Source organism: Prionailurus viverrinus, chromosome A1 (genome assembly GCF_022837055.1).
Source record: "Prionailurus viverrinus isolate Anna chromosome A1, UM_Priviv_1.0, whole genome shotgun sequence".
In the NCBI taxonomy this organism is placed as follows: domain Eukaryota; kingdom Metazoa; phylum Chordata; class Mammalia; order Carnivora; family Felidae; genus Prionailurus; species Prionailurus viverrinus.
In genome coordinates, this window is record NC_062561.1 from 107437018 (window position 1) to 107464880 (window position 27863).

Here is a 27863-nt window from a genome sequence, read left to right on the forward strand (position 1 = left end):
TTATGTTTTCCAGTATATTTTCTTAGACAGAAAATGGATCGTATAATTTTGCAACCCACAACTTTAGAATGGCAGAGTGAGTCCATTCAAACTTGTCAATTCAAGAATGACTTTACAATTACACATGAAATGTTTCTAAACTGATTTGGGATGAGTGCGTTTATGTTTTTTATCTGAATTTGGTTTCTAGAATTTCCCAGAGAAACCCCACGTATGGCTAGAAAAGTCAGTAAGGGGCACCAAGAAATAAAAGCCAAGTCTTAAGGGTAATTGAAGTACCCTTGAGTAATTGAAGAGAATCAAAAATCCTCTTTTACTATTTCAAAAGGGGAATGAATCTTAAATGTAAAAATGTATCGAATTTTCCTTTAGAAAATTTCCAATTAAAAAAATCTTGTATGTAATTATATATAGAAGTATAGATTAGTGTCCATAGCAAGAAAGGGGAAATAAATGATTTATTCCAATGTTTTATGATTCCTTTTCACAGTTATTTTCCTTTCTAAACAATAGGTCAGGCATGTGATTTTTTTCTTATAACCAAAAATGTCAACCATAGAATGTTTTTATTGGTATTAGGTGTATTTATATTTATGAAATACAAATGGGATCTTCATAAATTTATTGTCATAAAGGCTAAAACCTTATTTTTATAAATAAAAAATACCTTAGGAAGTTGTTCATGAATTTGACAGTTTGTTGGGTGCATATGTATACACATATACACTATATTTTATATACAACAATTTGTTAAAGTAAGAAATTTTACTTTATTTCAGCCAGACTTTATTATGGATATATAAATTGTACTTAGATTACTGTGTTTGGGGAGTGTCCCCAAGACCACCCTCAGGTTCAATGACTTGTTAGAAGGACTCAGGAAACTCAGTAAAGCTATTTTACTCATACTGACAGTTTATTACAGTAACAGGATATGGATTAAAGTCAGCAAAGGAGCAGGCATCTGGGCCGGGTCTAGGGAACACCTGGCAGAAGCTTTACGTTGTCTTCTCCCAGGTGAGTTGTGCAGAACTAACTGTGTGTTAATTCTCTAAACAATAATGTGTGAAAACACGCACAAAGTACTGCCCAGCCTTAGAAACTAACCTGAGCCTTGGTATCCAGGGATTTTACTGGGTGGTAATGTTGGTCATGGAGGCACAGCTGACCACCTACAAAGCACACCTTCCACTTCCATCCTTTCCAGAGGTCCAGCTAGTCATGTCCTACCCCAAAATCATATTGTTATAAGCTATCTGACTTGTCCTGGAGTCCCCGGGTAAGCGAAGATATTCTTATCAGAAGAGATATTACAGGGGCTCCTGGTTGGCTCAGTTGAGTGAATGTTTGACTCTTGATTTCAGCTCAGGTCATGTGATGGAGCCCTGTGTCAAGCTCCATGCTGAGTGTAGAGCCTGCCCCCTCTCTCTCCCTCTACCCCTCTCCCCGACTTTGCTCTCTCTCTTTCTCTCTAAAATAAAAATAAAAAGGAAGGGAGGGAGAATGGATGGATGTGCCAGATGCTTATAGGTTACCTCCCAGGATCTGGGCGAGAACCACACCTGTCTTTTCTGTGTGTGAGTTTTGGACCACCCAAACCTGTTGCAGTAACTTTGTACTTCACAATTGCACAATATTTTTAAGCCTTAAGATATCATACTTAGATTGCTAAAGGCTTTCTAAAAAAATAATGTCTTCTGTTGTTAGCAGGCATTGCACTAAATACTGTGTACTCCTCTATAATCCAATCTCATAAAAATCTGGAGCTATATTTTGTGATTATTGTCTTTTTTACAGTTGAGGAAACTGAAGCTGATAGAGATTAATATTTCAGGAGTTCTTTTGATATTAAAAGCATTCTTTTTTCATCACATATGTTGTTAATATTTCTCTAGTTCTATTAATTTAATCTTGTTTTTTAATGTTTTTGAACCGAAAATGTTCTTAGTAGTCAAATGTTATTTTTTAAATTATTTCCTCTGTAGCTTTTTGTAGTTAGAAATGACACCTCATTCTAAAATTTAAAGGGGCGCCTCAGTGGCGCAGTCGGTTAAGCGTCCGACTTCAGCCAGGTCACGATCTCGCGGTCCGGGAGTTCGAGCCCCGCGTCGGGCTCTGGGCTGATGGCTCAGAGCCTGGAGCCTGTTTCTGATTCTGTGTCTCCCTCTCTCTCTGCCCCTCCCCCGTTCATGCTCTGTCTCTCTCTGTCCCCCAAAAAATAAACGTTGAAAAAAAAATTTTTTTTAATTAAAAAAAATACATTTTTGTCTATTTGTTTTATATTTTCTTCTCTCTCTCTCAAGTCTTCTCCCTCACTCTTTTTTTACTGTTAGAAGGCCACCTAGACTTTATTTTAGTGTATGTAGTAAAGTTCTCCCCATTAAATTTGATTGTTCATTAACTGCTCAATAAATTATCTTACGTTCAAAATGTGGTCCCTGATGATGTAAAGAGTTATGCCAGAATAGAGCACATTGCTTGCTTCATTGAAAAAGTCTTGAAATGAAAAAGAAATGAACTGAAATGAAATGAAAAGAAAGAAAAAAGAAATGAAAAAGAAAAGAAAAGAGAAAAACAGTCAATTGAACTCAACTGTGTGCCTAGTGCTGTAGCCAATTTATATTGTAATGCCAGCTGCTTATCTAGGTACAGATCGGTAAAAAGGAGTTCACCAATGGCAGCCTGGGCACGGACCACACTCTGAGTGACCCTGCCACATAACACTCTAAGTTAGTGCTGCACGGAGGTCATGTTTGAGTTGGTAGAGGGCCCAATATTTTTCTTTTTAGCCTGAAAGGTGGTCTGCAATTGAATTGTGTATCTCTGTTCTTGTATATTTATGAAATATTTTTAGCCATAAATTCTGTGACATGATCCACTGCCAATAATACATATTTTTCTGACACAAATATTTAGTGGCGTTGTAGATAGTTTTGCTAAGTATAATACATATAGACATTATAACAATACTATAAATATATAATATGTATCATATATAATGCATTTATAATTTATATAACAAAAAATAGAAATATATACTGTATATACGTATCATATTCTTTTTTTCTTTATGGCCACAAATAATTCACTCCTTCCAACTTGAAGTAAAGTAACCTCTTATATTGGATAAGCTTTTACTAAAATTTATGCCCAGCTCTTAGAGATTGTAAAGTATGTAAATTACCAGAGAAATAATCGTTTTAAAGGTAATTGTTAGTAACATAATCCTGTGAGTTTTTTTCTAACCTTGCTAAATCTGGAGATTTCTTGGACAGCAGAACTACCCTGACTTAGCTCATTGAGACCAAAGACTTCTGCTCCCACCTGAAGAAGGATGGTAATCATATTAGATGTATTTTAGAGAGTATGATTGCCAAAGCTCACACAGCCAATCAAGTGCCTGAGTGGATGTTCAGAGTCAAGCTATCCGAATCCAGAGTTCATGTTGTTAATTACTGTGCTATACATACCCAGATGCTGAAGGATACTTCTAATTACGTTACCTTACTCACATTGCTTCTGGGCTAGCCCTGTGTAATCTGTTCCTACCTTATCTCTTCAGCCATACTTCATACTATGTACCCTTTTATTGTTAGCACACTTGCGCCCCATTAGAGTTTTTAGGGTTTCTCATGTGTTATGCCCCTTCACACTGAAGTGCATTGGCACATGTTACCCCCTCTGCCTGGAATACTCCCATTTCACGAATTCTCTCATCCTGATCATAATTCATAGGGAATATCAGTAATCATTTCCTACAGCATGTGTTCTGTGTAGGTCAGTCTCTCCATTAAATACTTCATGGCACTATCTCTATAAATGTCCATTCATTCATCTATTCACAGGGTGTAAGCTCCAAGAGGTAATGAACTGTGCCAGTTTTTTGTTGTCATGGGATTCCTAATGCATTTAATAGTGTTTGGGACATATCAAGCGTTCAATATATATGTATTAAATCAGTGAATGCTTTAATATAGTAATTTTCTTAGTAAAATATTCTTATGCAAAGAATGTCAATGAAAATGTGTTAGAGGAAAGATGCTGCTGCACAAATTGTTTAGAATGTTTTTAAATATTGTCTGAAACTTTTAACAAGGAATCAGGTAAAGTTTTATAAAAACAATGTGGTGGACTGGTAAATATAGCCAAGGCCACATGGAGTGAGCCTTTATTCCATGCTCATACAGAAATGACTCTCCGCAACCCAAAAGTGCTCTCCCCTGAGGTCTTCCTGTCACAGTAATTGGAAGCTCCATTCTTCTAGTTGCTCAGCTAAACACAATGAAATTATCTTTGAGCTCTCTCCGTTTCTCACTCTCCACATTCAATCCATCAGCTCTTGACTCTGCCTTCAGGACGTATCCACATTCTCTTTACATCTCACTAATTCTACTCTTGCCACTCTGGACCAAACCACCATCATCTGTCATGTGGATTATTAAAGTAACCTCCTAAATGATCTTACTTTATCAGCCCTTGTCACTCACAACCTGTTTCAACTCAGAGCCAGGAAGACTCCTTCACAGCAATGCAAATTCTCCAGTTTTTTTGCATAGACTTCCAGTAGCTTCCTATCTCACCGGTAAAATCCCCAGCCCTTACATTGGCCCAGTAGGCCCTACCAGGTCCAGCCTCCTTCTCTACCATTCCCCTCCTTACCAACATGGCTCCAGATACATCAGCCTCTTTTCTAAAACTCAAAACACCTACTTCAAGCCTTTGCCTTTCTTCTTTAGATATTTGTTCAAGTACCACCTTCTCATTGAGGCCTTTCTGTTAATATTTCTTAAAAGTGTAGACACAACCACATTTATCTATCTATCTATCTATCTATCTATTTGTATGTGTACAGTGGATTCTTAACTCCTTAGTTCATTATTGTATTCTCAGCATCTAAAAGAATACTACTTTCATACTTGGCACATAGTATGTACTCAAAAATGTATTTTTAAAATGAAGATAAATTTGTTATTTCTAAAAGTGAAGTCTCTATGACCTCCTATGCTCTGCAGAAGAGCTGAATATACAAATGTACTAATTGTCTCACAGAAATGAAAAATAATATTCTTCTTAAGGAACTTCATTGTTATATCTAAGTAATATATTGGCATTCCTTTTCACATTAAAAATTCACATTAGGAATCACATTAAGATTTGTATTGAATGGGGGTTGCCTGGGTGGCTCAGTCAGTTAAGCACTGAGTTTGGCTCAGGTCACGATCTTGTGGTTCGTGGGTTCGAGTCCCATGTCAGGCTCTGTGCTGACACCTCAGAGCTTGGATCCTGCTTCAGATTCTGTCTCCCTCTCTCTCTCTGCCCCTCCCCCACTCGTGTTTTCTCTCTCTCTCTCTCTCTCTCTCTCTCTCTCTGTCTCTCAAAAACAAACATTAAAAGAGATTTTATTTTAAAAAAAGATTCTTCTTGAATAGAATTTGAAAAGACATTGAGGTCTCCTATCCCCATATCAAATGCTTAAAAATCCCAAAAGGAGAATTTTTTTTTATATAAGTAACCAAGATAAAGAGCCAGAAGGGGAAACTTCCTCATATTAGAGGTAGAAGGCATCTTTCCATATAAAAGAGCTAGAATTTCTCATTCACTGGGTGCTTTATCTTGGTACTGGATAGAGTTATTCAGGGTTGAATGCACTCTGGGGAGTGGAAGTCAAAGCTTCACAGTCCCTTATAAGGCAATGTGTATTTCCAGCTGGCTTATGGCAAGTAGTTTGCTTCAGGACATGGAATGAAAAAAAAAAAATCTATCAGCATCTAACATATTCTAATTACAAAGCTTCAGAGCATAAATAGAAACATTAACAAAACAGATAAATAGCCACAATCATAGTAGGAGATTTTAACACTGCTTTCTGTATAGAAACTGAATAGAAAGATCTCTATAGAAGAGAAAAGATTTGAACAACTAAAAACGTTGGTCTACTGGGCAGATATGAAACCTGCAGCCGAGTAATAAAGAATACGTGCTCTTTCAAAATACAGATATTTATGAAGAATGACCATATATTATTTTATTCTTCAAGTCTAAACAAATTTCCTAAAATTAATTTACAGATGAATTTTTCTTATCACAATACGATTAAGTTAAACAACCAATAGCAAAAACAAACTAAATAAATACATAATAGAAATTTATAAGCATACTCTGGAAAAACTCATTGATCAGAGAAGAAATCATTAGGAAAACCAGAATACTCTCAGACTTAAACAATAACAAATATACTATTTTGCAAGTTTGTAGCATTGCAGGTAAGGAGCAATTAGAGGAAATGAGTAACTTTAAACACATATATAAAAATTAAATGATGAAATTAATGACCTAAATTTTCATATTAAGAGGTTAGAAGCATAACAACAAAGTAAGAGATATTAGAAGAAAGAAACCACAAAGAGTAGAAACTAATAAAATAGGAAAATGCAATGAAAGTGAATAATGAAAATTAATCTCTGAAAATATGAATAAAATTGGCAAATATAAAATTGATTAAGGAAAAAAGGCATAATTCAACAGTATTAGAAATTAGCAAAGGCAGTATAACAGATACTGAAAGTATTAAAAAGATACTAAGAAAATAGACTGAATACTGTCATGATAAAAACAGATGAAATGGGAAAATTCTAAGAAAATATAATAGAAGGACATAAAGCTCTAAACCCTTTTAAAAAATTGTATCAGCGCTTTAGAATCATCCCAAAGAAAACACAAGTTCAGACACAGAAAAAGTTTCAATGAATAGATAATGCTAATATTAATCTAATTTTTCTAGAAAATAAAGGAACACCCTGCAACTCATTATTTGAGCTAGTATTAATGTAACATAAAAATCAATAAGGGACAGTTATGAGGAATAAAAGTTGTAGTACTTTCTTATCTGAGAATGATGAAAAAATTTCCTTTTTTTTTTTGGTTTATTTACTTTGAGAGAGAGAGAGAGAGTACAAGTCAGAGAGGGGCAGAAAGCAATGGAGAGAGAGAGAGAGAGAGAGAGAGAATCCCAAGCAAGCTCCAACCCTGTCATCACGGAACCACGTGTGGGACTCGAACCCACAAACCTTGAGATGATGACCTGAGCCAAATTCAGGAGTCAGGGTCAGCTTCTTTACCGACTGAACTACCCAGGTGCCCCAGAAAACATTTTCAAAATAAAGTAGCACTATGTAAACAAAGAAAGGTAATATAAGGGAATAAAGTTGGCTTTATATCAGGATAGGAAAGGTCATTTATCATTTAAGAATCTTAATGCCCGTATCAATAGCTTAAAGGTAGAAACTATATTATTTCAAGAGATGCACAATTAAAAAGAAAAACACTAAGACAAAGCTTGCTGATGTATATTCACCAAAATCAATGGGAAATATTATTCTTAATGGTGAAATATTAGAAACATTTCTACAAATTAAGAAAATCACAAGAATCTCACATCTGCTTCTGTGTATATACTGGAGACACAAACAAGTGAACCTTGGCAGAAAAATAAATAAAAGCTGTAGAGATGGGAATGGAAAAAAGATAGCTATTTTAATTTGCAAATGATGTGATTCCCTATATAAAATTATGATGTTATGTAGAAGTAAAGTATGGAATTAATTCATGAATGTAGTAAGATTATTAAATATAAGATAGACAAAAAAACAGCTGTCAACACAAAAATACAAAATGTCATTAAAAAATGAGACTATTCACTGTAGCAACTGAAAACACAGAGTACTTAGGAATGAATAAAAAAAAAGATAGGAAATTATATACCCCTATTAAAATTTATTGAGTGAAACCTGTGTCAGTGAAAATATACCACATTTGTGGATAAATTTATTCTCTTCAGATGTCAGTTCTGTTGTAAATGATTTATAGATTCATGGAAATTCCAATAAATAGACCACCACAGCTTCTATATGGATGTTGGCAAATATTTTCAACATTTGAATATAAGTACAAATAGTCAAAATAGCCAAAACTTTCTTGGAGAAGGAAAAGACGAAGATAGAGGAGGATGAGAGGGAGACTAATGTAAGAACCTTTCCCTAACAGAAATCAAGACCAATTTTGAAACCAGAATAGCTAAGACATTTAAACATTTGTGAAAATATGGACAAATATGGTCTGATAGAACAAAATCTGGAGTAATAAATAAGTCCATGCCTAGAGGAAAACCTGATATGTGAGCAAGGTGTTGGCAGATCAGTATAGAAAGTTGACTTTTCGGAAAAATATGATAATGCACTTGGCTTACCGCATGTATAAAAATGAAATTGAATACCTTCAGATTATTTCTAAAAATCAATTCTGCATAAAATAAAGACTGATACATCACAGACAAGGCTTTTAAGAGAAAATATGTGAGACTATCTTTAGGACGTTAGGGTTGAAATTATTTCTAAAGCAGCACATACTCTGTGCCCTCTTTTGAAGACAGAAACATAAGACCTAATAGAGACATCTGACATAGATCTTAGAACTTATCTGATTGTTAAGCTTTTTTAATTTCTGGAACTCCTGGATGGCTCAGTCAGTTAAGTGTCTCACTCTTGATTTCTGCTCTGGTCATGATCTCACAGTTGTGAGATCGAGCCCTACATCAGGCTCTGCCCTAAACATGTAGACTGTTTGGGATTCTCTCTCTCTCTCCCTCTCCCTCTCCCTCTCCCTCTCTCTCTCTCCCCCCCTCTTTCTCTTTCTCTCTCTTTCTGCCCCTCCCCAACTTGTATGTGTGTGTGTGTGTGTGTGTGTGTGTGTGAGTGTGTGTGTGTGTGCATGCTCTCTCTCTCAGATAAATAAACATTAAGAAAAAAAAGATTATATATTTTACATAGTTGTTTTCATGAAAATATTTCATAATATTAAAACAAAAATAAAACTAGAAAGGAATGCCAAAATGAACATTATTTGTATAATTGGAAAACTCAAGACAACCTACTAAAAAAAAAAAAAACTCTATTAGAACAATAAGAGAATTTGAGGGGGGGGCTTACAAAATTATATAACAATTTTTGCTTTTGAGTACATAAACAGCAGCCACTTGGTCACTATAAAGAAAGAAAAAATCCATTTATATTGAATATAGCAAAATATAAAATATAAAAGATAAAATACCTAACAAATACTTACAAAGGAATGTACAAGACTTATAAAAAGAAGAATTTATATCCACACAGAGAGTCATAAAAGTGGTTTAAGTAAATGTAAAGACATTTTCTGGTTTGGGATAGGAACAGTGAATATTATAAAATGATAATTATCTCTATATAAATTTAATGTGACCTGCCCAAAATGCCAATAGTATTTGCTTTCCTTTTTTTTTCTTTTTTAATTAGACATACTGGTTATAGACTCCATGTGGAAAAATCAATATAAGATATTTGTTGTTAAAAACTAACAGGAGAGGAAAGGGTGAATTCTATCAGATATTAATATATTTCATAGTAGATAAAGCAGTTTGTGCTGGTGCTTGAAGAAGGAAGTAAGTCCATGGAACAGAGTAAAAAAAAATTAAACCTATAATTAGGAAAAGATTTATAAATGTGCCATATAATAAAAGCTGAACCTACGGTCTGTGGAAAGAAATGAATCATTCAATAACATAACAGGAATCTGATTCTGTACCATATTTATGACATCATAACACACCAAAATGATTGTGGACATTGACATTTTTTGGTTGGCTTTGTTTATTTTTTCATCTTTTAATAGGGAATGTGTATAATTCTAGATATGAAATCTAGAAGTATTTAAGGAAAAGTCACAAAATTAACAACTCGAAATAAGTATCCTTGCAAAGGAAAAAATACAATAGAAGATAAATCACAATCAGTGAAAGTATTTGCAATGTATCTGAGAAAGTGATGTTTTCCTTAATATAGAAAGAGCTCTTACAAATCAATACAAGAAATGATGAAAGCCCTGTTTAAAAAAAACAAATGGTACCACACAGCTCATGGAGGTCTATGCATGGCTTTTATTAAAAAACAAAAACAAAAACTTAGCATTATTGATAGAATGACACTTCAGACCACAAAGCAATTCTGCTTTCACCCATCAGATTACATAAATCTGTACAGGTGAATCCATATTTACTCCCATTGTAAGAACCATTCCCTTCCCTTGGCAGGAAAATTCTTCCTGCCTTCTTCCCTATTTTTGCTTATTCTTCTCTCAGATCATTTCTTCAGAAGAGTATTCTATGGATAGATTAAATCCCTTGACATATGTTCTTATAGGCTGTCTGTAGTTTTCATTCCTAATTTTTTCACAATTGTAGATTTACATTATATGTATCATTATGTGATCTCTGCATGTCCAATTCAAGTGTGGTCCCTCAGTACAGGGGCTTGTTTTGTTTTGTTTGTTCTTTTTTGTTGCTTTTGTTATTTAACATTGTATTTAACATTGTCTAACACCGTTCAGATGTGCTCAATGAATAGATGTTAGATGATATTTTAACAGTGTAAGTGAGTGTACAGTGTTGGAATGTGTGGGGGAAATAGATATTGTTATACATTTCAGAGAGGAGTATAAAGTGGTACACTATTTTTGGAGGCCATGTGGCGATAGTTTTCCAAATTTAGCAGACTCAGAGGTTCAGCTCCTTTGCCAGCTTTGAGTATAACACATTTTAAATTTTAATTTCATTTGTATTCATGTTTCTTTGCTTCCTAGAATGGTTGAACATCTCACCTTTTTCTGACTAGCTGAAGTTAGGCCCCTTACCTAAAAAATATGCAGCCAATAAAAATAATCAGAAACACTTGAAAATGGTCGCTGTTTTACATTAATAAAATAATACTTATTTTTTGCCCATTAGCATCTGATGGCTCAGTACTTTGTTTTCCCAATTGTAGAAAAAGCCCATTTCAGGTATGTTATATTCTTGAAATAATACAGTGGGCATAAAGTCGTGGACAAAATTCTTTGTCTTGAAACTGGTGTATGGTACAATTTTGTAATTTGGACTTTAGCACATTTGTGATAACTTCTCCTTGTAACTGTGCCAAGAAAATTAGAAAGCTCTAGCAGAGTTCAGTATTTTTATAAGTTGAAAGAAACTGCTTTAAACATTAATAGCTTATTTACTGATTAAGACTTTCACATGGTAATTAGATTGGCTTCTTTGTAGAGATGTCAAGTGGATAAAATTACATACGTTAGGGGAAATTATAAATCATGTCATTGTAAAAACATAGAACATTTTTTGATATGGCCAGAAAATGCTTATGTGGTTTTGGTTTTTGTTTCACTTGTTGAACCAGGCGAAAAGACGAATATATATTTCTAAACTTTGGCGTTAGAGGCATGGCTTTTCCACTAAGTTGGCAATTCAGGAGTTTCTTCAGTACTAAGAGGCTAATGAGGCAATAAATATGCAAAGTTAGCTCCTTGAAGGCAATAAATATGTGGGGCACCTGCTAAAGTTCTAAGTATTGCCAGAGTACCAAGAATGCAGATGTCTTGTGAACTAACAAGCCTTTGAAATCAGTGACGTTTGCTTACATACTCTGCTGGAAATTGTGCCTGGAATAGAACCAGGAGTAGGACCAGGTTATAAACCCACTTCTTCAGACATCCGCTTTTCTGTTATTGGCATCAGTACCGCTGACAGTTCTTCATTTGAGACATCTGAAACATCTTTAACCCTCTCTCCCCTTAATTCCTCTCATAAGCAGTTGCCACATTTTACTAGGTTTTCTTAGGAAAGAGCTTTCCCATCTGTCCATTATTTCTATTGTTATTCTTCCCAGGCTTGGACCACTGCAACACCTGCTTCCCTGGTCTTTTTGCCTTAGCACTTTACCTTTCTGGTGTGTCTCACTCATTAGTTCAGAAATCTTTATTGTCCTTTCCTACCTGATGAGTGGACTTAGCCTTGGATTCATGACTTTTACAGTGGTCCCCTCTACCTTTCTCACATGATAGTCCACTTCTCCATCTCATGAAGGCAAATGATCCATAATGTTCAAACTTTGTCTTTACTAATGTTTTTTTTCTTATTTCAACTCCCAGTCCTACTGATGTGTAGATCTTCCAATTTTCTTTATCCATTAATGGTCAAGACAAGTGCTATCACTTTTTGGAAATATATTTTTTAATTTCCTTGCACTGTTTATTGTAAATATCCCTTAATTTCTAATATATACTGATTTGTACTGATATTTCTACCCCCTACACACATACCCTACTGAACAGCAGTCTCTATGAAAATAGAATTACTGTGTAATACATTTTTTTCTCCCACAGCACAAAGTTGAGTGCATTGGGCATTATAGGAGCTTGAATATTTGTTTGAATGCGTAAGCATTTGTTGTACAAATACTCATCTCTTGGTCAGTCATCTTGAGCTTTACAGTAGAGGATAGTTGAGTTCAAGAAGTAGAAGAGGGGAATTAGTTTGGGTCAAGGAATGCAGTTGCCTTCACTGAGCGAAAAAAAAAAGGTAGTTTTATAACTATGCAAATACAAATATTGCAAAATGGTTTTTGGTACCTAATATTTTGTATTTATATATAAAATAAACTATGTGGAAATAGAGTGGTTAAGATACGTATTAATTATGATGAAGTCTATCTTGAAGTCTGGTTACAGGCCTATCCTGCTATTTCATACAAGTCCTGAAGTCATAGACTTGGAAGGGCCAAATCCAGCAGTTTAGTGATAGGATTATTTAATCTAAAATTCTTCTAATTCAATAAGAAGCTAGCATATGCCCCAGGAGGCATCCTGTCAAACATAAATTTGGCTGATCTCTCTCTCTCTCTTAATTTGCAAGAGGAGTTCCTTTTGAAAGGGAATAAGATGTTTGCTTTTCATTCTACATTGATGTGCATCAATATGTCTACTATAAGAAAGAGGATATATGCCGAAGGGACAGTAGGCAAACAATAAAAAGTAAACGAGAAATGAAGATAAAGGCATTACATCATAATCTAAGACTGTTAGACCAGGAAACAGGAAGTAATAACAGATTGCTATAGTAGACAAAAAACAAATATACTCTTACCTCTAGAAATCCATTGTTCCTTAAAATGTTCAAACTTAATTATTCTGTAATTAATACTCTTTGACCAACTCAAATTGGTAATGGCCACATGTAACCACGTTGTTCTCTTTAACCACATTCTACCCTCTAGGATTCCCTACAGCAAAAGTCACAAGTATCTTCCTGTGGTACACATGCCTTGGTTAAGGTTAGAAACTACTCAGTGGGCAGGTGATAGGGAAAACTTATTAGAGAAGGGGACTGGGGCTGGAATTCTTGTCGTGCCAGGTACTCACTGAATAAACTTTAGGCAAGTCAATGTGTCTGTACTAATTTTCTTCATCCCTACAATTTGGATAAGTTTGCCTTTCAAGGTTCACTATTGGATTGTTCATGCTTTAATTGCATGGCACAGTGGTTAACACATAATACAGAGTGAACGAATAATAATAATAATCAGTAGTGGTATATTTATTTTTATGAATGCTTTAGTGTACAAAGGAGATTTTCAGCTTCCATGGGTCATACATCCCTCTGTTCATTCAAGGAGTGATTTCATATCCTTTAGAATTCTTACTGGATTGGCAGGAAGTGAACATATTATGGAGACCCTTATAGACCACTGACACAGCTTTTGTATTTGATACTTTATTTAGACAATGATACGAGTTAGAGTAATAAGTAGTTTGTCCAAGTTAATAATCATAATGGGACTTTAGCCAGTATAGATGTGGCAGCATTCCCACACACCCAGATTCTCTCCGAACATAGGTTTGGATGTCAGAGTGAGTAGGTGGAAGAGGGAAAAAATCACCCAGCTAATGAGTGGTCTTACAGGAATTGGCTTTCTGTTTGTATTTCTCTAATGTATCTTGGCAAATGTGTGGTCCAGAGTCAGGCAAGCAGCTTTTCTCGAACAGATCACCTACAGATCTTTCAGGCTTACAGTTTCCCTAAATCAGTAAGAAGTCATATTAGTTTCAACTTGCTGTCACATTTGCAGAATATTTAGTTGCTTCTCTGATACTGTATCAGTGGCTAGGTCTGTAGACATTTATTTAATAAGGTATTGAACTAAATATATCAAGGAATTAAAATATGTTCTTCAGACACTTAAATTCTAGATGGTGCTAAATTCACTAAAAATAGAAGGTAGTTCTGATACGTATACATGCCGTATATTTGAAAGCCACAGAAGTTAAGAACCATGGGAAATATATGCTAGAATTTATTGAAGAGTCTTTTATGCAGGGAGATGGTCTTAAAATGGGGGCTGCATTTGTAATTATAGACAATCTGTAGAAAGCATTCTGATAGGAGGGAATTATACAAAATGATAGGCTGGAATTAAGTGTTCCTGTGAAAATTAGATTGAAGTGAGTTTACAGATTATTTGAAAAATAAGATAAAAATCTTGGATTTTTGTCATATAGGTCAGTACTTTTTAGAATTTTGAGTAAGAATCATCTAGATAATGACTTGAAATAAAGTTTCTTAGGCCTTATCTCTAAATAGTCTTGTTCAATCAGTTGAGGCAGGATACAGGATTCTGCATTTTAACTAACCCAACATCAGCATCCCTAGGTTTCTTTTTAAATTTTTTAATGTTTTATTTATTTTTGAGACAGAGACAGACAGCATGAGTGGGGGAGGAGCAGAGAGAGAGGGAGACACAGAATCGAAAAGAGGCTCCAGGCTCTGAGCTGTCAGCCCAGAGCCCAACGCAGGGCTTGAACCCACAAACCGTGATGAGATCATGACCTGAGCCGAAGTCGGATGCCCAACCGACTGAGCCACCCAGGTGCCCCACCATCCCTAGGTTTCTGATGCACATAGTTCATTATTCACATTTTCAGTGTCCCTGGTTGCCAAGGAATATTAAAATATTTTGCCTAGGAAACTAGGTTTTCATATTAATGTATTCATAACAAACTAAATTCATTTAAGCATGGTTTAATAAAGCAAAGAGTTAAGGGGCACAAGGTCAGTCAGGCAGACATGACAAGAGTCCAGAATTCAAGAGGATCAGCACTGGTCTTCACTGGTATAACTAGCTGTGGAAAGGGAGGGAGGGGTAGGAGAGCTTTAAGGAATACAGAGCTAACAGGGTCCAGGCATGCGTTAGCTTCCTAAGGCAAGGATAGTGTGTCCTAACCCCAGGAGAGAATAAACTCCTTGAGGGTAGGAACTGAATCTTGCTCATTTTTATGACCCCAGCTCAGTACAGCATGCAGCAAATACTGCGTTCCCAAGTGTTTGTTCATTTGCTAGATGAAGCTACCTCATATGCACAGCAAGGTCAAAAGTAATCCCTGTTTTTGTACCTCTACTTTTTTTTTTTTAACATTTATTTACTTTTGAGACAGAGAGAGCATGAATAGGGGGAGGGTCAGAGAGAGAGAGGGAGACACAGAATCTGAAACAGGCCCCAGGCTCTGAGCTGTCAGCACAGAGCCCGACGCGGGGCTCGAACTCACGAACCGCGAGATCATGACCTGAGCCGAAGTCGGACGCTTAACCGACTGAGCCACCCAGGCGCCCCTGTACCTCTCCTGTTTAGAACATTTTTGACATTGTTGCTGTCTGCCTTTACACGGTCTTTGGACTTCCAATAGAAGTACATATTTCGCTGTTTTGTGACAACTGACAGTTAAATAATTAAAATTATTCAAAATATAAAAAGTAATAAAAATACTTTGTACTCCCCTCCCCCCCACCGTGAGCACACAGCTGCTAAGTTACTCCAAATAAGATGTAGCCACGGAATTGTAGGAAATTGTTATTTTGTGGAAATATACTTCCACTTAGACATTAGGACAGTTTGTTTCTTTTTTCAAATAAAATTTTCTATATAATATAGAACTTCTAGTGGGAAATAATACATCATGGTGAAATATTTAATATATTGAGCACAAAAAATTTAGTCTTCTAAAGAATTACTGTTTACAAATCTGACCCTTTCCAAATTATGCAAAAAATGTGAGTGAATTCATAAATGTTCTCTTCTCTAACTCTTTAAACATCAAAAGGGACCATCTTCAAAATCCAAATGTTTCTCCAGCTTTCCGCAGGATATCACAAAACTTCCTGGCAGTGACTTTTAAACAAGTTGAGAAGTTTTATAAGATAAAAATATTTTTTCAGTTGACTTGACAACCATGTACAATGTTAGTAGAGAGTTTATTTGCCCTAGGCTCTTTGTCAAAATGAATTTAAACTGAGATTATTAAAATGTAGCTCAGTTGCAGAAGTATGAGGAGAGGTGTTGCTAATGTCTTACTTCAAGAATATTCTCCATACAATGCACACGACTTGGTTTTAGAACTGTATACGTAGAGTTGCATTTCTGCTAACAGGAGACATTTAAAATTATTCATAAAACAAAAAAGATTATATGCATTAATGTAGAGCTTTGATTCAGAAAGAGATGCACTATAGTTGGTTGTTTGGAGATCTTTCTGACCATCAGATTGCCTGGGTCTGAGTCCCATCTCCCCAATTAACCTCAGCACCTTCTGCATCTACAGAATAGTCATAATAATAGACACATAATGGAGATATTGTGAGGATTAAGTGATATCATCATTGGAAATGATTATTACAGTAACTGGTACAGATAAAGGTTCACAATTATTTGTTTTCTTTCAAATCTGTAGAATTGGAACTAAGCAGTGTTTCCTGATAGTTCCAGATATGTGGTTAAAAAAAAAAAAAGGCCCTGTCCCAATTTTTTTCTTTAACGATAATCTTTTCTGTTACAAGTTAAACAGCTTTAGGAAAATTTAACTAATGGTAAACAATGGTTGAATCACTAGATCTCTCCATGGCTGTAGCTAATTTCTTACATGAGAATCAAGATCCCAAAAGGATCATCTGGATGAGAGGTTGTAATCTTCCCAATTTGGAAAATCACATTACACCACTTTGGGAAAATGTCCAAATTGCTAACTCTTGGAAGCAAAACCTCTTCTCTCAAATGGACACATTATTTAAGAAGTTTTATTGTTTCTGAAAAAGACCAGTTGCCTTTCAGGAATAATAGCATTTGTGTATGCTTTGAAAGACGGTACCACCACAGATGGAAGAGTTGAGTGTGTGCCATGCGGCAAGTGGCTGTTGATAAAACAGGGTCACCCGGCAACGTGTGCTGTGGCCAGAATCCCTCCCTGGTGGAGGTGAGACAGTGATCCTGGCAAGGGCTGCCTCAGGACTGTACTGTTAGAAATGCATTAAGGGGTTTTAAGCAATTTGTGAGATTCTGCTTTATTTGCAGTTTCTTATTTTATTTTATTTTTTTTCAACGTTTATTTATTTTTGGGACAGAGAGAGACAGAGGATGAACGGGGGAGGGGCAGAGAGAGAGGGAGACACAGAATCAGAAACAGGCTCCAGGCTCTGAGCCATCAGCCCAGAGCCTGACGCGGGGCTCGAACTCACGGACCACGAGATCGTGACCTGGCTGAAGTCGGACGCTTAACCGACTGCGCCACCCAGGCGCCCCCGCAGTTTCTTATTTTAATTAGTTAACATCCAAGCAAAGTAAATTCTTGCCATTATTCTTTACTTGGTTTTCCTTAAAGTCCACAACTTTCACCAAAGTTCACAAAGACAACAAATTACATATAATGATGTTTTTATCTCTTTGTGCTATTTGACAAGTTAGAAGAATAAGATATCTCAGATGTATTGCCCCAATAAAAAGAATAATTATGGGTTGCTACTATATTCTAGACATTGGGTCAGGCATTTTACATCATCCTCATAAGATTTTCCTAGCAATCAGTTAAGAAAACGGAGCGCCTGGATGGCTCGGTTGGTTAAACGGCCGACTTCGGATCAGGTCATGATCTCACAGTCCATGAGTTCGAGCCCAATGTCGGGCTCTGCGCTGACAGTTCGGAGCCTGGAGCCTGTTTTGGATTCTGTGTCTCCCTCTCTCTGACCCTCCCCCGTTCATGCTCTGTCTCTCTCTGTCTGAAAAATAAATAAACGTTAAAATTTTTTTTTAAAAAGAAAGCATTTATTTCTAAATATTATTACTTACTTGTATCTAGTCCCATGAATTAGGGGGAGGGAGACACAGAACTCAAATCTCTTTCAACTTCAACATCTTTCACCCTACCTCCCGGCAACTAAACTGGTCCATAATGACTCCACATCATCTCTTACTTTTCCTCCCTATCGTCAAAGTATGAAAAACATTTATCTTCCTATTCTCTGTCCATCATCCTATTAATATGTTACAGAACCTATTTAAAGACATTAATTAGAATAGGAAAGAAAAATATGGTTCAACATGGAGCTGAATTTTTCTGACACTGAAGTATGGAAAATGATATTCAATAATGTATTTTCGGTTTTATTAGTCTTCTAAGTTAGCAAATGGAGTGAATTCTTAACTCATTATTCTTAACTCATAAATTACTTATTCCGTCCATATCATTTTCTCCTTCCAAAAACATGTTAAATATAACAATTTTAATTCAAAGTTTTAATTTATCTCAGTGAAAAAGTAGTTGGCCTTGATATTTTTTATTTTGATTTGAGAAAACATAGGTAGTCTAGTTGTGATTTCCCTTAGCAGCCTCTATAACAATTCTTTTTATAGCATTTTAAATATAGTGTAGATATTCTTGTTATTCGCTATTTTTATTATGAAAGACTATTTTATCATCTACATTTTAAAGGGAACACTTGACTGTCCTGCCATCATTTCATACTCAGCCTGGAGAAAAACACATTTCTCCTCTTCCAATTTTTTCAGTATTAACCTTCACTATGAGAATTCGGTAGAGATTATATGAAGGTTTTCCTGAAACAGAAGCGATTCTCCGTGGTGACTTGATTCAGTGTTTATGTATGGTTTATAGAATATGATTCCAGTATGCCAGCAGTTCAGAGAGATGAGCCAGTTCCTACCCTCAAGAAGTTGCTGGGGCGCCTGGGTGGCTCAGTCGGTTAAGCGGCCGACTTCAGCTCAGGTCACGATCTCACGGTCCGTGAGTTCGAGCCCCGCGTCGGGCTCTGGGCTGATGGCTCAGAGCCTGGAGCCTGCTTCCGATTCTATGTCTCCCTCTCTCTCTGCCCCTCCCCCGTTCATGCTCTGTCTCTCTCTGTCTCAAAAATAAATAAACGTTAAAAAAAAAAAAAAAGAAGTTGCAGCATTAGCCAGAAGTAAAAATGCATAATGCGTTGTTGCCAGTGCGATAACAATGTGGTTCACAGAATCCTGCGGTAGGACAGAGAGTACACATAGGTGAGATGAAGTTAGTGAAAGAAAACCTCATGAAGGTCATCGACAGTAATCTCGAAGATTAAGTAGAATTTATCCAGGCGAAGACATTGAAGGATAGGCACTTTGGGCAGGGCAGGAGAGGGAATGGAATTCACAGATGCCAAATAGGTAATGGTCAGTCACATAATTCCTGAGCCAGCCTGCTCAGTTCAGACAGCCCCACTTTCCACCTTCTCACTTTATAACCTTGGGAAAGTTCGTTCTCATCAGCAGACTTGGATTATACTAGTACCTACATCATTGAATCATTTAATTCAGGCTTATAACCCCTTTGTATGGTGCATGACACACAAAAAATTCTAAAGAACAATTAATTGTGAAAGAATAAGAAACCGCATACTGTTGGGGAAACTAGAAATCATTCACTGAAAAGAAAATGCCATAAAGGACCTGGAAGAAAATAAAGAGACTTTGTACGATGTTGAAGAGCTGAAAGTGCCATATAGGTAACAGGGAGGCAGATTGTGTTGTAAATAGACTTCCCTGGGGCCCAGCAGGAGGAGAAACAGGGAGAATGTTGGTAAAGATTAGAGGCGCAGAACGCAATAATGACATAATAATTATCGAGACTAAATACTTAATAATCCTTTGTAATAGTAACAAAGGAACTGAAAGGAAGTGACAGTTGAGACAAATATTTAGGAAGTAGCACTGGCAGAACTTGCCCTCTGACACTTAATAAAACCAAATAGCCTGGGTGGTGATCTGAGAGAAAGGATAAAAGACCTGAATGAAGATTCTTGATTTGGCAGACTGGGTGGCTAGTGAATGCATAAAAGAGACAGCACAGGAATAAATCAAGGCTTGAAAGAGAAAATAATGAGGGCAGTTTCTAGACATATTGAATTTAATATTCTTCTAGTACACCCATTTGGAGGTAAGTCAGCTTTTTAAAGAGTTTCAGCTTGAAGCAATAGATTCAAGATTCACTAGAAGAAGTAAAGATGGCCAGAAATGTGAAGGTTTCCCAGGGATAGTTTGTGTTTAATGATGAATGGAAGAAGAAAGTCTAATGAAGCAGATGGGGAAAATAATAGTTTTAATGTGGTTTCAGATTTGTTAAAAGCGATGAGTAAAGGATCTCCAGGCAAGAACAAGAATTTAATGTGGTTGAATAGAAACTTTCTATTTCTATATGTTTCATACATACAACTCTGAAAATTTTATCTATAGACCATTTTGAAAATAGGTGACTAAACATGTTATTTGCTAGATTCATTGGGAAATATGTTTCCCTCAGTAAAAATATTTATCTTTAATCTAGATAACAAAATTTCAAAAAAAATCAATCTGATATCTAATTTTATTTTGATTTTTAAAACTAATTTATCTCCCATTAGTTTCAGTATTTTTCTGTTATTTAATTGCCTTTATAAATCGTTAAGATATACTTACCTAATGTAATTTTTTATTTTAATTATATTCTGAATCAGCATGGGCATTAATCATGACAATGACCACCCATCATGTGCTGATGGTCTTCATATCATGTCTGGTGAATGGATTAAAGGACAAAATCTTGGTGATGTTTCATGGTCCCGATGTAGCAAGGAAGATTTGGAAAGATTTCTAAGGTACTGAGGTCATTTACTATTGTTGCATTGTCAATGTTTACATGTGCCTGCTTCCTCTACCAACCAGGGAAGGTGGCACAGTAGAGTGGAAAGGACACCCGATTAGGGATCAAGGCACTCAGTTCTAATGCTGGCCCTTCCACTGACTCAGAGAGTGTGAATTGGAACATATTATTTAACCCATCTGCTTCTTAGTGTCCACATTTTCTAATAAAAGAACGAGCAAGATGATTTGTAAGGTTGGAAAATTATCTATCACAGTGTTTCCTTACCTCTTTGAAATTTCCCAGTGGAAAATACTCTCATTGTTCATCACTCAGCACATCTGTTATCACAAAGAACCTCTTTAACAAAAGCTCCACTCTTCCATTATGATACTTCTAAGCTGTGGATTTTTTTCATTAATACATCATTTTCACCATTATAATAGTTCTCATTCTCTTCTTTCCCACCTTCAACAGAGGGAACAGTTTATGTCTGGTTGGAAAAAGAAGTGAAAAATATTAGTATTGTTCAAATTTTCATTTAAAATCCCTTGTTCTTTACTTATCTCTTTGGTAAATAAATGAACAAGCAGAAACAGTATGAGATACACAAAGCGGTTATTGAGTGAGAGATGCTTAAAGTATCCAAAAGTCTCACCAAGAAATATAGGAACATTGAGCAAGTTAAATTCACGATACAGATAAATTTTATTCATTTTTCCATACCGTTTAAATTGGCAAGCCTATTTTTTCTGTTAAATGAATATTAAAATCCGCTAAAATATACTGCTATTACATTACCATAACTCTGGTGTGAAATGTATGCAGTACGTTCAGTCGTGATAGTGTAGAGACCGGTACATAGAACATGTAATATTGGAACATACCACCTCTCTGCAACAGTCACCCTTCGATGTTCCCAAGGAACACGTATGATTTTGTATGGCTGCCTTCACAAGAATCAGAACCATGATAAAATTAAATGTCATCTCATAAATGGAAGTTGTATTACAATGTCAAGTACAAAAATATGTACAAATACTCACTTGACAATGCCTTCCGTATATTCTTTAAGTCCTCGAACATAATTCATTTCTTACCTTCACGCGTTACTTTTGGTCAGGTTACTCTCTGAGTCTGAGCTTCTTAATCTTATAAATATGCAAAGTCATCACCACCTCACAGTGTTATGTAGATTAGCTGAGTCAATCCATATGAAAGACCTTAATAAACCAAAAAATCATCATGTTCAATATTATTATTATTATTATTATTATTATTATTAGGATTATCTTACATAGTTGTACATAAACGATTCTCACATATGGAGTGATTTCTATGAGTATTCAGTAGAAGAACTTATAAATAAAAGTAAGAACATATTTTTAACATTCTAAAAATGTTTCCTGTTGCTGTGCTAATTATAACAAGGTTTTTACATTAAATTCAAAATTTTACACATATCTGCGTATTGCCAGGTCAAAGGCCAGTAGCTGCTTGCTACAGACAAATCCCCAGAGTGTCAATTCCGTGATGGTTCCTTCCAAGTTGCCAGGGATGACCTACACTGCTGATGAGCAATGTCAGATTCTCTTTGGGCCATTGGCTTCCTTTTGTCAAGAGATGCAGGTAAGGGTTGTGTCCAGGTGCGAATTTTCAAGTGTATGTTCACATTCATAATTGAGAAGTATTGATCGGAGGTGGGGAAGATGACTTTGTTTTAGCACATGCAGCTCTTTTGAGAGCACCCTTATCTTGGAAAGAAGGATTTTCTAAGAGAAGATTACTTTATTTTTTTCCCCCTGGCACTTTGGAAGTGGAAGAAATAAGATGTGGGCATTTAATCTAAGTCAGGAAGGAATGACCCAAGAATTTCAACTTCAAAAATGGTCCCTGAGGGGCGCCTGGGTGGCTCAGTCGGTTAAGCGTCCGACTTCGGCTCAGGTCACGATCTCGCAGTTTGTGAGTTCAAGCCCCGCGTCAGGCTCTGTGCCGACAGCTCAGAGCCTGGAGCCTGCTTCTGATTCTGTGTCTCCCTCTCTCTCTGACCCTCCCCCGTTCATGCTCTGTCTCTCTCTGTCTCAAAAATAAATAAACGTTAAAAAAAAAATTAAAAAAAAAAAATGGTCCCTGAGTCAGGGAAGTATTTATATTGGGCCATTTCATTGCTTCTCTTTTAAATCTTTTACTTTCATACATGGTAGGTAACTGGGAGAAAATGTAAGAAAAAGGATATATGAACATGTAATTGTGGAGGAAGAGTTGTATCTTTTAACCCTAAAAATAAAATCTTAAAAATATGTTCTAGAACAAACACTAGAGAGTACATTTTTAAATAGTTAAACTAGAGGGAAGGGGTAAATATATGACGGGAAACTTAAGTCTTGTCTATGTATTAGTATTCATATGGCCACTAATTACTCAGATAGGCCAGTTGTACCAGTGTAGAAAATAGGAAGTCTGAAAGATTGAGCAAAATGACGTTAATTGATGTAAGAATTTTAGCTCTTTTTACTTTCCCTTCTTTCTTTTCTCCTTTTTTTCTGCTGCCCATCCCTTAGCTGCTCATCCCTTCCCACCTCTTCCCAACACACACACACACACACACACACACACACACACACACAAACACACACACTTTGTATTGCAGGAATAAACCAATAGTCGTGCTTAGAGTGAATTGGTAGCTGTATTTCATTCTACCTAAGTTTCGGTGATTGCCTCAAAGGATTTTTCACTTGTTGAAGATAATGCTGTTTGGATTACTGGCAGCATAATTAAAATCCATTATAAGTCAACAAGTATATGGCATTATGACATATTTTATGCTCTCTCTTCTTTGTAGTTCTTATTAAAGGAGTTGTTCACTTATTATTTTCTTCTCATCCATTCCCCACACTAGTGTGTGAACTCCATGAGAACAGAGAATGTTTCTACAGCGTCTAGTCCAGTGGGTGGCACGTGGTAGGCACTCAGTGAATACTTGACTTAAGATTAAAAGAAGTGGGTGTATGAAGGAGTTGGAGCCGCATTAAATGTGACTTGTCAATGGGCGGCTGGGTGGCTCAGTCGATTAAGCATCTGATGTCGGCTCCGGTCATGATCTCACAGTCCGTGAGTTCGAGCCCCATGTCATGCTCTGTGCTGATAGCTCAGAGCCTGGAGCCAGCTTCAGATTCTGTGTTTCTCTCTCTCTCTGCCTCTCCCCCTGTCACGTCCAGTTTATTTCTCTCTCTCAAAAATAAATAAACATTAAAAAAAATGTGACTTGTCAAAAGATATATCAACCATAATATCCATCTGGCAGTGATGGAGCTCAAAAGGGAATGGCTGGTGTAGGTGTGTAATTGTGACTTGTTCCCAAGGGTTTACATGTAGCACAGCTATGACTCCTTGGAACTTAGCGTCAGGTGTGATCACTGCAACAGTAGGAGCTTGGCTTTGTACAGTCTGTCCTTGATACCTCCCTGATGTCATCTGCCAACCTTCTGTTCACTCTACGCTCATTCAGGACCTTTAGACAATCAAAAAAGTGGGTTACAGTCTTTCTTAAATCTTCATGGCAAAATGAATGTTTTCAGGCAGGTACATTTTCATCTGCTGAAATTGGCATTGTTTTGGAAAACAAACTAGGCTGTTCATGCTTACCATTGTAGAAATACTTGGGAGGAAGTTTCAATTCGTGTGGTAGAGAGAATTGATAGAGCTGATAAATGGAAGACTTTCATGTTTTATATAGTACCCCAAGTGTTAGACACTGCAAATGATCAACCACAAGCATGATTTTGGTAAATTTTACATTATTTTCACAAACATTATCTTTAAAAGCTTTTAGAATTTATTTTATATTGTAGTTGGTTAAATTTTCCTAATACCATTGTACAATATTTCCAACTATAAAATATCTGCCACATAGTACATAAATCATTTATATTTATGATCTAATTTGATTCCTATAAAAAGTATAGTTATTATTCAATTCTATTTTACAGATCAACAATTTAAGGCCTGTAGAAGTTAACTATTAACAATTAAGTTCTTATACCTATCAAGAAGGAGTGTTAGTTGCAAATCCAAGCAGTGGAGTACATTTTAACTGCTATGTTTTATTGCCTCTTGGGGAACTCAAACTTCTTTATGGGTTAAAATCATAGATCATATCCTATGTTTGGACTCAATTCATTTCTTCTGCTACTGTGCCTGTATCATCAGGATTAAGAAATATCTTGATTGCTTTTTTTATTTTTCTAAGCTTTTTGCTCTATTTATATGTTATTTCTCACTAACCTACCTGCATGGATTTTTTTCCATCTCTGAAAATATAAGTGTTTGTTATAGGATTTTAAATCTATGTTTCTCAATGTCCTAGGATGTTGCTTTGTTTTAAGCTGGGCATTTTTCATGTTAAATTGAGTTTTAAATTTAGGTATTCACAAATGTTTTCCTTTTTATATATTCAAGCTTTATATGTGTGACACTTTTATTTATAAAATCAGTTTTTTCCTTGCTTCCACCTCTGTGTAATATCTATTAAAATTATTTTTAAAATAACACCAAAAAGAATTGGATTGCTGTGGTAGCCAAGGAAAAGCAATACCTCTGAGTCAGGGTTTGATTGGAGAGCACTGACTGGAGGGGCGTGGACCCAGTGTTTAACAATGGTTCCACCTCTTATTCGTCATGTAGACTTAGTCAAAACTTTTTTCTCTTTAAGATACACTGTATATAACAAGAAGTTGGACTATGTTATCTTTCCAAGTCTTAGAGCTAAGAGAATGGACTTCTGGGACTCTAAAATAGTTTTCTGATACAACTATTGAAAATCATCATTTCAATTCCAAATTAGTGCAAAGTGTAGTAAGCAGATAAATAGTGCCATTGAAGAATTTATTTACAAATTCAGTTACTAATTTGATAAATATTGAATTCCAACTCTTTTTCAAGCACATTTCTCTACACTAATAATAGAGCAGGAAATGAGGAAGACCTCACCTCTCATGGAGCTTACATTTCTGGTGCAAAAAACAGGCAAAAAGTTTACCTAGGCGTCCCTAGGTAAAAACACGTATAAATACATTTTAGCAAATACATTTATAACATGTCAGTTGGTAATAAGTGTTTTGTAGAAATGTAAACCCAGGTAAGAAGGATAAAGAATAAAAACTAGGAATGAGAGAGTGGGGATGATCTTATTTTATATAGGGTAATCTGGGAAGGCCTCCTGGAGGTGACATTTATTTAGAGATCTGAAGACGGAGAGCAAGCTGTGCTTTTATATCAGGAAGATTATGGAAAGAGAGAAAAAGAAAGCAGAATGCTTGCCCTGGAATTGAGTTTTAGTCTTTTTTTAAGTTTAAGATGCTCATAGACATCCAAATAGATTTGGAAGTAGGTCCAGGATAGATACTTCTGTGGAAACCTCAACAAGCAGGTGATAATGAAGATGTGATACTAAATGATCACAACAGGAAAGGAGTTAGATAGAAATGAAAAAGTCCTGAGACTGAGAATTCGGTGATTACCATATTTGGAGATGAGGCACATAAGAAAAAAGCAACAATTAAAACTCTGAAGAAGTCTGTTGGTAGGAATGGAACCAAGAGAAAGTAAGATCATGGAGGCTCAGTGAAGACATTTTTCAAAGTGGAAATGATTAGCTGTTCCAAAAGCAGAAGAGGGGAGTAAAAGGAAGTCTGAAAATATGCAGTTGATTTGTTTTTCCCACAGGATTTGGTTCTGTTAGTTGGAGCTCTTTGGAAACACCTGAACATATAATAAGTGTCAGGAGGAAGAACTTTAAAATATAAGGGAAATAGTTGTAAGTGTAGAATGCTGGATAATTTTCCTGGTTAAGCCACACACATACACCTTCAAGTGGATACGCATGGAGTCACCATATCAGCCAGTCATCCAGCCTTTGTATAAAACAAGGCTCTTTAGGGGTGCCTAGGTGGCTCAGTTGGTTAAGTGACTGGCTCTTGATTCTGGCTCAGATCCTGATCTCAGGGTTTGTGAGATTGAGCCCCATGGCGGCTCTGCGCTGACAGCACAGAGCCTGCTCGAGATTCTTTCTCTCCCTCTCTCTCTGTCTGTCTCTCCCTCTGCCCGGGCTCCACTCATGCACTCCCTCCCTCCCTCTCTCTCTCTCTCTCTCTCTAAAACAAATAAAGTTAAAAAAAACGTCTCTTCAGAAGACAGGCTTCATAACACCAAAGGAGGTCTCTATCAGTCCTTTTTATCACTGTATCTCTAGCACCTAAAAGAGTGCTCAATAAATATTTGTTAAATGAATAAGCGAATCAGCTAAACGATGGAATAAAGATTCTAAATTTTCATTCATACAGTCAAGTCTTATATAATATGCCAAGATAGCATGAAGATAATCTAAATGTTATTCAGTGTTAACTCAGTGATTACACAAAAACCAGCCTATAAAGATAGTTTGTGTTTCACATCTTATATGTGAGTGAATCAGGCATCCTATGACCATCCCACTTCCAGTCGGTTGTATATAAGTATCACGCTGTCAGAGTGTGGACTCATACCAGCTTTTCAACCTGTGTGTCTGTGGTAGAATCTTAGAGACCACAGTAGTTGGTGCATAATATTTGAGTTAGCCGGGAAGTATGTGAGTTATACACAAGCACGAGAGACTCCCAACGCTACGTTTATGCTGCTCTAATTAGTAATGCAGATTTACCCTTAGGATATAGTAACTTACATGTGCAGAATGTTTAAGGGCATTAGGCATCTGCTGAGGCATAAAGGCAATGTTTAACTTGACCTCCAGCGATACTAGCTCACTCTTCGGACTTAATATGCTGACTTCTTGTTGGTACCTTTGGGCCACCTGGCATCTTGTGGCTGAGCCAGATCCATAAGAAGCAAGTCAGCCTAGTAGCTTCCTAAAGTCACGAACCCTGGCTCAGACTTCAGAAGCATGGCTGTTTCCCAGGAAACAGTAAGAAGTGGCTGCATGAGAATTGCATTTTTTTAAGTGTATTTATTTTGAGAGAGGGTGTGAGTGT

General features: G+C 36.2%; 1 protein-coding gene across 1 annotated transcript in view; it reads left to right on the plus strand.

The window, feature by feature from the left end:
• The window catches only part of ADAMTS19 (ADAM metallopeptidase with thrombospondin type 1 motif 19), a 245646-nt gene that overhangs the window by 120348 nt on the left and 97435 nt on the right, over positions 1-27863 (plus strand). The window contains exons 9-10 of the mRNA XM_047868192.1: positions 20711-20851; positions 22314-22464. Coding sequence (XP_047724148.1) covers positions 20711-20851; positions 22314-22464 — 292 coding nt within the window. The remainder of the gene's footprint in view (positions 1-20710; positions 20852-22313; positions 22465-27863) is intronic.